Source organism: Mustela erminea, chromosome 8 (assembly GCF_009829155.1).
Source record: "Mustela erminea isolate mMusErm1 chromosome 8, mMusErm1.Pri, whole genome shotgun sequence".
NCBI classification, from domain to species: domain Eukaryota; kingdom Metazoa; phylum Chordata; class Mammalia; order Carnivora; family Mustelidae; genus Mustela; species Mustela erminea.
The window spans coordinates 20,610,150-20,620,916 of NC_045621.1; the positions used below are offsets into that span (position 1 = coordinate 20,610,150).

The following is a 10,767-nucleotide window of genomic DNA, read 5'->3' on the forward strand; positions in this document are numbered from 1 at the left end:
GAAGCCTCTTTTATGTAACATTGTCTTATTTGCAGTCTAATTTTACGCTAAAGCAGAACCAGATGGCTGAGGATATTCTGGATACTATGGATTTGACCCCAAGGATATATATTTTATTAATCCAGCAAAGACGAGGTAGGCCAAAAGATGACAAGGTACAGAGTTAATCCGTACACTAAATACTTAAAACTGTGTCCCAGATTATACTTTGACCACAAATGTGTTATCTGTTACTTCATTCTTGCCAATACTCTTGCTATATAATACGTATGGCAGGAAGTAAACAGGTGACTAGTATCATTAAACTTCTTTAGGCTACTATGAGTTTTAAGAAATAAGGTTTGAAAAATGAGAACATGAACGCTTCCACATGAGAGCTTCCTTGGTGTTTTCTATCCTACAAGATAAAAATTCGTCCTTTTATTTTGACTTAGGAAAGGTTTGTGCCATGAATAGGTGGCGTTTAATCAAATCAGACCACACGAGGCATATAGAAATAACTTTAATTAAAAAACTTACATAGAAGATTATAATGTCGGACATGACAAAGATTTGAGCTTATTTGCCTAGACAACTTGGGTTTGTCTGGCTTTTGTTTCCTTTTTTAAAAATAAATGTACAGTAAAACTACAGCAAAAATTTGTCAGTATTGAATTTGCATTTTTTTCCTTCCTTAAAGGGACTAGTATAATTTCCAATCCCTAACAAAAAACTTAGTGTCAAATCCCCCCCCCGACTAGGCCAGATGGCCAGGATTGTCAGTTCTATGGGTAGTATAACTTGAATAACCTTTTTTTTTTATATGAGAGAAATTGCCTCAGCTTTTACATAGAGAAAGTTATGTGTTAGCTTCAAAAGGAACTTTCCTTAATGTACCCTCCTGTATTCAGTATTGAAGCGTTATCCTTTGAAAAATTTTCTCACTCTAGGATACAAGTAAGAATAGATGCTTATTTGAATTGAGTGAGCTAGAGTAAGGAATAACCAAATTAACTAGAAATACAACAGTTTTTTATACTGTTATATACTGATAGGACTTTCCTGTTGCTTATTTTAAGTTGGTGTCTTCTCTCCATGAGATACATAAAATAGATAAAATTCAGGTTTTCAAAGAGACCAATATTTAACTCTACTTTGTTTGTCTTCCTTCATCTGTTAGGAGCGAATGGAAAGTAACCCTTAGTCTAACAGATAACAGTGATTTTAGATAAAGGCATATTGTGTTATCTTGTATAGAAATTTCCATAAATAACTTCTGTTGGTTAAACGTGTTTTTTAAAAAATTATCTCCCCTTAGCCAAGACTTTTAGATACCTATTATCACTGGAACCTGTGCTTTGTTTAGGGTACAGCTTACATTTCATGGGGTAGTTCATACATGCATTTTCAAGTGGAGTGGTCGCTGCCAGTGTTTTTAAAAATGATTGTGTATATAGGTATGTATACGCTATACACACATATGTGTATAATATATTTCTGAAGTAATTTTAATGAATCACCCTAGAAATTACATAGAAATGTACAGGAAAGAGTTGTCATTTGATGCACAGGTGTATATGTGTGTGTGTGTGTAGATGTGTGTGTACACACACACACACACACACACACAGTCTTTGAAAAGTCATTTACCCAGTAATGTGATTTAACAACAGATTGCAGCAGTTAATTTTTTGGTGCTTGTGATTTGCATCATAAACACAAAAGACTAGCACTTGTCTTGTAGGTGAAAAGCTAGTTATTCCTGTGGTTCAAGAAGGAAAAAGACCTACCTTGCCTGTTTTATAACAGCATCGAAGATTAATACATGCAGTACATGCTCTTACTCTGGAACTGTGACTGAAGGGGTGGGGGATGGAAAGCAGGGCTTTTTTTTTCCCCCCGTTTTCCATTCACGTACATACTTTTTTAAACCTGTTCCCTGTCACCTATTTCTTTTAATATGAGTAAGTCCTAGACCAAAAGGTTTGTACTCTTCCATTTCGTCTGCCTGCCTTTTTGGATGCTGACTGTTCTCTGGGGCAGTGGGACAGAAGATTTCACCACGGGAGGCTGGGCTCAAACTTTCACTGTGATCCTTCTTTTCATCCTGGCATAGTAAGGCTTCTGTGTCTTCGTCCTTCAGCGGAAAAGTCCGTCGTTCCCACCACAAAGACTGAAAGAGAGAACATTTTCAGTTAAGTTTCAACTGATTTGTTTAAATTCACGTATCAAATAATCCTTAAATGTCAATTTTGTAATTCCTGTTTTGTTCTTTAGCACATAAATGCAAACTCATTTCGACCTGAATATCTAGCAACTCAAATGGGTCGTTACTGGGAATTGCTTAAAGACCTTTGGGAATTAGGTTTTCACTGTGCCCTTCCACAAAGAGGAGACACTGTTGTAGGGCATCAGTTGTCATTTTCAGCATCAGAGTATGTTCAGAAAGCCTCTTTCAAGTGTGTTTTGATTTCCTACTTTCATGTCTTCATTTTTGGCCCATAATTATTACAGACACCTATTGACTCTACCTTCCCCAAACTTTCTACGGCTTGCCTATTAGTTTCTATAGTTTGTGATCTCCATTCTAGATCTTGTTATTTTCCAATACCTCCTTATGAAGAACGGTGCAAAAACATATAGATGCTGTGTTAGAAAAACACTCCCTGTGAGGTAAGAACTGGATCTATGGGGAGACAGGTAAAAATCTCTTAGAAAAAGAAGAGAAATAGCAGCTAGCATTTACTGTGTCACAGACAAGGTGCTGCTCTCTCTAATAGGTTGGTTTTGTAGTGAAACTTGGATAGAATTCTCGCTTCAGAGAAGTGAGTATGTGAAACTAGATACTTACACTTTAAGGAAAAGATAAAGTATGTATTAGTGACGGAACTAGAACACTTGAATACATACCCTCTGATTTGTTACATAATAATTTGCAACAAGCACTTTCTACACACACTTTTAAAAGGCATTTAAAAGGAGGTTTAACTAGTTGTATATATTCCACTTACCTTGATTTCTTGACTTTCATTTAACGAAGGTGAGCCCTGTGCACCAAGATCCTGGCTCTCTGAAGAGAGCTCAGCAGGACTTCCAGCAGCACAGTGCTGGCCGCCACTGAAGTCACTAGGGTATTCTTTCAAAAGCAAGTCCTGTCCTTCCACATTTTTACTGTAGGCTCTAGCAAGAAAATCAAGAAAATATTTGTTACTTCTTCAGGTCTTAACATTTTATGAACAACCCCAAGGTGTTACTAAATCAATTGAATTTCATAGCTTTTCTTTAAACAGTCCTGCTCAGAAGATTTTTAAAAATTCATCTGCTGATCGTGCTGATGTTACCTCAAAGACTTAAACAGCATCTTAGAAATAATACTCTATGAATTTGCCAAATTGTAGTAGTGGGTTTGAGTTTGGGGTTTGTTGTTATTGTTTTCTTTTTACATGAGAATGGACAGTTACTTGACTTCTACAGTCTGAGTTCCCAGAGAATTCTCTTGATTCACATTTTCCTCTATACTTCCAGAAAGTTGTATCTCTGGAATGTGGAGAAAGTTGAGAACTGAGTCTCGTGTGTGTGTGTGTGTGTGTGTGTGTGTGTGTGTGTGAAAACAGCTCTTAGAATAAGGATCTAATACAAATCTGGTATTTTGAGACCTAAACAGAGAAATGTGTTTTAAAAACAACAGCTGAGGGGTGCCTGGCTCAATTGGTCTAGCTTGTGACTCTTGATCTCTGGGTTGTGAGTTGTAGCCCCAAGTTGGGTTTGGGGAGATTACTTAAAAATAAAATTTTTAAAAAGAAAAAAAAAAAAAGGCAAAGAAAAATACAGCCGACCCTTGAATAACACAGGGGTTAGCACCAAACCTGCTATGCAGTCAAAAATTGCATGTAACTTTTGATTCTCCCAAAACGTAACTACTAATAGCCTACTACTCTTCTCCAGGAAGCCTTACCGATAATGTAAACAAGCGATTCACATATTTTGTATGTTATATTTATTATATACTATATTCTTACAGTAAAGTAAGCTAGAAAAAAGGAAATGTTACACATTTATAGGACTGTACTATAAAAAGTCCATGTATAAGTGGACCCATATAGTTCATATAGTTCAAACCTGTGTTCAGGGGTCACCTGCACTAAGTAAATGAGTTCCACACTAAATTTAGTGGACTACCAGACTTGAACATGATCTTGCTCTGTGTGTTTTGGCTATATTAAAACACAATCAAATGTAAATATAAAATACCATGGACTTTCTCAAATACATAATTACTAATTATGTTTTTAGGGTTTTCTTCCCCCCCAAAGTCATATTTTCAAAGTATTTTAGACCATCTGCTTTTTAGACTAGGTATGTTTCTTGAGAAAATTTTTTTAAGAACGTGTTTTTTAAGTGGTTATGTTAAAATAGATCACCCAGATTCTAATCCCTAGTGTTAGGTCTGCTGTTAGAGTATACTGAAATGACCTACTTTATCTAGGGACGATTTCCACATTATTTGAGGAATTAAATCTATTCCTCAGGCTAACAATAAACATGAGGAAATAATGGAGGAAAATATAGAAATGCATTTCATCACTGTAATTAGCCAAATATATTTTGAATGTACTCAGTAAATGCTGTGTTTTGCTTCTAGTAAAAAATAACGGATGTTATTCATTTTTAGAGGTATCTCTCATTAGTCACGCAGAATTTTTGTTGATTCTACATGGATTTCATGGTTTGGGGTTGTAAATTGATAACACCTGCCTGCTGTTTCTCCTGTGCCACTTGCTTTGTTCCCATAGTGACCATCTGGCTTGCTCTCTCTCTTCATATTTTTTGTGTCTTAGGGAGAAGACTTCATCAGAAAGATCTTCTACCTGGAATTAGAAATAAAGTTTTTCTTTTATCAGAAACATTTTGAAATATGAGAACAGGTGTCAATTCCTCATCAAGAGAACAAAATAGGAAGAAAATTATAAAGTAAATCTAAATTCAGAGAACAAGTGTTATGAGCGTCAAATTCCAAAATACGGGGAGTTAACTTTTTGTTTTTTCTTTGAGAACTTTTTCCCTAATCTGTCATTTTGTAGACTTATCTAGATTACAGATAGGTTCACAGTGCTTTGCGTTAAAAAATTTTTAATGCTTAATTCATTCAAAGGTTTATATTGATTGCTCTTTATGGAATATACTGTTCTAGGAATGTTAATAGCAAAGAAAAGTAAAACTGAGGAAAGAAAATTCATTTAACTAATGACTTATCTGGAATTCTAAGACTCCGGTGGTAGTAGTTTAAGAATCTGGGTTTCCTGGCTAGGCTCCTTCTAAACTAGGGAAGAGCACGTTAAAGGAGGGAGGGCATTAAAAAGTTATTATTGGAGGTTGTAAAACAGAGTCCGTGGGCCTAGAAAGATTATGACAGAAAATGCCTTATATTATATTGCTACTGCAGAATATCATCTTCAAATTAGTCTGGTTATTTGGTATTTTTCCATGAAATTGTTCTTGTCTTAATGGAAGTTTTACCCATACAGGCTCTCCGTCCCTTTCCTGCAGTTCTTGAACTCTGAAACAGTAAGTGTTCCTAATTCATTCAGTGACATAGCCTGATCTGGCCAAATTCTAGAACTATTTTCTGAGAAACAATCTATTCTAGACTCCCTCTATGTCTTATGTGATGTATCTATCATGTTCACATTACTTTCTCAAGTCCAAAGGTTTCCAAAATCAAAAGCCGTTTGCTCCCAACGTTTTGAATATGGTATTATAGGCTTAAATATTAAGACTAAATCTCTTCATGCGGGAAAATATGACTAATACTGGGAATGAATATAGATATTTATGTAAATTCAGTATTTCAGCAATTTATGTAAGCAAATGATTTTTGTTTTTACTACATTTCTTCATAAATTGTCTTTGCAAATTTGCACAAAAACGTTTTCCTTATGAAACTAATATCCTTAATGAAGAATTTTGTTTTCATAAGTGAAAAAATATCAGTATATGTTAAAATCAGTATATGTTAAGGAGCTTATATATTTCACTTTAGTTCCTCAAATACCAAATTTAAGCAGGCTTCATAATATATAAAGTGCAATTATCCATAAGTGAAAGGAAACTTACCTCTTCACCTACATGGTATTCTTCCAAAGGCTGAAGAACAGCCATCCTCCAGCTGTTGAAGATACAAACCAATTTCAGCTTTTGTTAGCTAAGAGTAGCAATTATATTCTCTAAGCACAGCCAATGAAGTAATGTTTTCTTTTCTCGGGGCTTCCATTAATTCAAATGGTTGTATTTTCATACTTTTTCTTTTTATTTATTTTATTTTATTTTTTATTTTTTTTTTTAAAGATTTTATTTATTTATTTGACAGACAGAGATCACCAGTAGACAGAGAGGTAGGCAGAGAGAGAGAGGAGGAAGCAGGCTCCCTGTGGAGCAGAGAGCCCGATGCGGGGCTTGATCCCAAGACCCTGAGATCATGACCTGAGCTGAAGGCAGAGGCTTTAACCCACTGAGCCACCCAGGTGCCCCATACTTTTTCTTTTTAAAGAGAACAATTTGTGTTATGAAAAAAAAAGATGAGAAGGTGAGACTTTTGGCCTTAGAGTAAACGGTCTCTTCTGCATAGCTGCATTCTATACCTAAGAATGTACCAATTTTGAATTCAGTCAGTAGCTGGTGCTACAGTGGCTTGGCAGGGAGGCGGGAGGACAGTTGGGGGCGGGGTGGAGTACGGAGTATGGGTTGGGGAGGTTGGGGGGAAGAGAGATCTGATTTGAGCATTTGGCAATTTGTGTGAAGACACCCGTCATGGTCTCTCCGGTTTAACTACTGAACCACAGAATTCCTTTGTATTTAACCAACCAACCCAACCAGCCAGCTCCAGCCTTCCAAAGTAAATTGAAAAACATCATTGCTGCAGAACATCATAACCATAAATGTTACTTCTTTTATGTAGAAGGTCTCAACAGATTCTCTGTAGGATTTCTCATATACCTTATACAGTATTAAGAGCTTTTTAAAAAATTTTTAAAAGATTTTATTTATTTATTTGAGAGAGAGAAAGAGAGCATGAGAAAGGGCAGGGGCAGAGGGAGAAGCAGATTGCCTGCCCAGCAGGACTTGATCCCAGGACTCCAGGATCATAACCTGAGCTGAAAGCAGTCCCTTAACCAACTGAGCCACCCTGGCACCTCTTAAGAGCTCTTAATACCTCAAAGTAATTAGGGATAAGGAAATTTGAAAATCAGCTAGAATAGAGATGGTAGGAATTACTGTAGTTGTCAGTGAGCTTTTATCTCTGTTTTCAACCTCTTCTACTTCCTGCTGCCAGATTCACGTTCTTAAAAAACTACTTTTATTGTTGCTTTAAAAAAACAACTGACTAACTTCAGTGCCAGTAGGAAGCAGATCTGTGTGTGGCATTCTGGGACCTCTATAATCTGGTACTGATTTCTTTTCTAGCCATAACTTCATCACGCTACACAAAATCTCTCTCCCGTTTAGCCTTGCACACTTGTCTGTGTACCTTTTTGCGGTTTCCCTGTGTGAATAAACTATTCTTCATGACGTCTTCCCAGATCTTCCTACTAATCTGTTGCTGACTTGGCAACAATACCTCAAAATCATAATTTTTGTTGTTTTGACAAGTCTTACCGTCTTATAATGTGAATATTCCTTGCAAAGGTAGTTGCTTTCTTTGAACGCTTTTGCAATCTTGTGCAAAACTCCATTTTAAAGATCAAGGATTACTTGTTGTTATACTTATTTACATCCCTAAAGTACCTTTTTGTGCCATATTTTTATATATATATATGTATATATATATATATATGTAATAACTAAATATTACTATATAAAAGACTTAAGAGTGCAGAGTCAGTCAGTCTTAGGAATTCCTAGTTCTTCATAAAAATTGACAAAGTGATAATATATGGCACTTTTTTCCAGCATGAGTAATATAAAGGTTTTTTTCACCATTTTCCCTCCATGGTTTTACAAGTGGAAGAAGGGAGAGAGGAGCATCTTCCTTTAATTAATTAAAATTTTAACTTCAGTCTGAAAATTTAAGTTTATTCAAGAAAAGGAAGAAAGAAAATAGAAAGATGTAAGTATACATACCTTGGAGTAAGTATTTCCTTGTATTGGAGTTTCTCTAACTTAGCTGGGGCAACTAATGACATGGGAATCACAATATTATCTATGTCGTAAGAGCTCTCACTTCTCAGTCTCCGTCGTGCAGTATTCTGCAAAGTAGGGTCACAGTAGTTTTATAAAACGCCCTCTTCTCGTGAGGCATACTATAACGTGTTTTATAAATATGTTATGATAGGCCTGAGTATAAAATGTTAACAAAAACAAGAACACTGCTTATCTTGTATAAAACAACACAGTTCCTTCTGGCAGGTATGCAGTGTACATTTGTGTCTGCATACATATAAACTTATTTATTAGACCATAAAAATACGAATACCTTAAGTTTCAAAATTCTTATCAAAGAAGGTTACCATAAAGTCCCCTAAATATCAAGAAAATGACCGTTTAACAAACACACTTCCTTATTAGGAAAGACTGTGAAAATACTTGGTGTGTTAACTTAGTAAAGATCATTTTTATAATTTTCATGTATGTGTTCCTGGTCCTTGAGCTTTAGAGTTTTTTGTAAATCCTTTTGCCTTCTAACCTCTGTTCTCTGACCAGATGATAAAAGCATAAGAACAATATGAGTGCTGGATTCTTACTAAGCTTCATGGTAAGGAGTAGGAACAGTTAATAATAGTTTTTCACACAAGAAAATAAAATGCCATAATCAAGGATTACTGAGTAATTAGCTCACTAGTTTAAAAAAAAGGTTTAATCAAATTTATCGTTACCTAATAAGATATTCCTAAATAAGCCAATATGTGCTAGCAAAGTAAGGCTGTTGTTTACAGATTAACAAAATATTCTAGTTTATCAGCTAGTTATAAGTATAAAGCAGTTTTAGAGTTCAGTATGCAAAAAAACCTACTTGTGATGATGAATTCTGGGTTCTTGATATAACATTGACATTAGTAACAGCAGTAAAATTGCTATGGGATCCTGGTTCTGTGCGTTGAAAAGCAAATTCTTCAAATCTGGTTCTTTCTCCTGACATGGAAAGAACCATGGATAATGTTATACATTAACATTAAATAGGTATTAAAATTACTTTCCTGCTTAGGTAACATAATTCCTTATGTTTGATTTTCTTTTTTAAAATTTATGTATCAGAAATTTAAGGAAATGAAAAAGAAATCTTACCCACAGTTCTGTCACAATTATTTCCACTTTCAGGGGACCTGGCAAGTTTTTATCCAGTACATCTCATTTTTAAAAATCTCATCCCTTCTCTTTACTCTGTTCATGTTTTCTGTAATGCTTATTATTTGGAAGTTAACCTCCAAAGACTTAGCCCTTAATTTTCTCTACTTTCTCATTTTCTTTTTGACTTTTTGTTCTGATTTCTGGGAGATATCCTTAACTTGATCTTCAGACCATTCTACTTGAGACTTTTTCTACTGAAAGTTCTTGGTCTGTCACTCATTTATACTGTCCTTATTTTATAGATGGAATTTCTCTTTTTCACTCAGGATATTGATTAGAACTTTGTGGCTATTCTTGGTATTTTCTGTTTCTTCCATGTTTCCTTTTTCCATTTGTTTTGATCCCCTGTTTGTGAATATGTATTTATTTATTCACTTTACCACCCTTATTTTACTTCTGAACTTAAAAAGCATTTTCCTATGTAGTGTAAAATCTAATACCCAGTCCATATTTACATTTCTCTAGTTGCTAAAAAATGTCTTTTATGGTTAGTAGATTCTTCAAATCAGGATCCATATACTGAAATTGGTTATTGTCTTTTAGGTTTCTTGCAGTCTGGAAGAGTTTGTTTTTCACGACATTTGTTAAGGTGTTCTGCATATTAGGGAGTTATCTAGTTAGCTCTTGTAGTATAGCATCTTACTATTTCTCTTCCTGTATTTCCATCAAACTTGAAGTTAGATCAATTCAAGTGAAACATTTTATATCTTAGGTAATGTGAATTCATAGTGGGTTTTATTAAGAGAGACAAGTTCTTCTGTGTGTTGATACATATACAGCCCTCAATTTACAATGGTTCATCTTAGGATTTTTCAACTTTATGATGGTCCAAAAGTGACAGGGCGTCTAGTCGAAATCATACCTTGAATTTTGACCTTTTTCTGGGCTAGCATTATGCAACAGGATACTTCTGCTGGGCAGCAGCAACAAGCCACAACTTCCAGTCAGCCATGTGATCATGAAGATAAATAATCAGTACACTTGCAACCATTCTCTACCCATACAACAAGTCATACTGTTTCAGTACAGTAGTCAATAAATTACATGGGATATTCAACACATTACTGTTATTTTTTATTTTATTTATATGACAGAAATAGCACAAGTAGGCAGAGTGACAGGGAGAGGGTGAGGGAGAAGCGACTCTCCACCAAGCAGGGAGCCCCAATGCGGGGCTCAATCCCAATGACGACCTGAGCTAAAGGCAGCTGCTTAGCCAACTGAAACACCCAGGTGTCCTTCAGTGCTTTATTTTATTTATTTATTATATATATATATATATATATATATATGTATTTTTTTTTTAAAGATTCTGTTTATTTATTTGATAGGCAGAGATCACAAGGAGGCAGAGAGGCAGGCAGAGAGAGAAGAGAGGAGGAAGGAAGCAGGCTCCCTGCTGAGCAGAGAGCCCGATGTGGGGCTCAATTCCAGGACCCTGGGATC

The 10,767-nt window shown here is 35.4% G+C and overlaps 1 protein-coding gene across 7 annotated transcripts in view; it reads right to left on the reverse strand.

Moving 5' to 3' along the window:
- Positions 1–486: 486 nt before the first annotated feature.
- KANSL1L (KAT8 regulatory NSL complex subunit 1 like) overlaps positions 487–10,767 on the reverse strand; it is a 137,989-nt gene continuing 127,708 nt past the window's right edge. For 6 of the 7 annotated variants that reach the window (XM_032354660.1, XM_032354662.1, XM_032354661.1 and 3 more), the window contains 7 exons: positions 10,184–10,258; positions 8,987–9,105; positions 8,098–8,222; positions 6,094–6,145; positions 4,735–4,847; positions 2,991–3,159; positions 487–2,152 (listed from right to left, as the gene is read on the reverse strand). In XM_032354660.1, coding sequence (XP_032210551.1) covers positions 1,922–2,152; positions 2,991–3,159; positions 4,735–4,847; positions 6,094–6,145; positions 8,098–8,222; positions 8,987–9,105; positions 10,184–10,258 — 884 coding nt within the window. In that variant the 3' untranslated portion in view covers positions 487–1,921. The remainder of the gene's footprint in view (positions 2,153–2,990; positions 3,160–4,734; positions 4,848–6,093; positions 6,146–8,097; positions 8,223–8,986; positions 9,106–10,183; positions 10,259–10,767) is intronic. The other variant, XM_032354663.1, reaches the window with a different exon arrangement.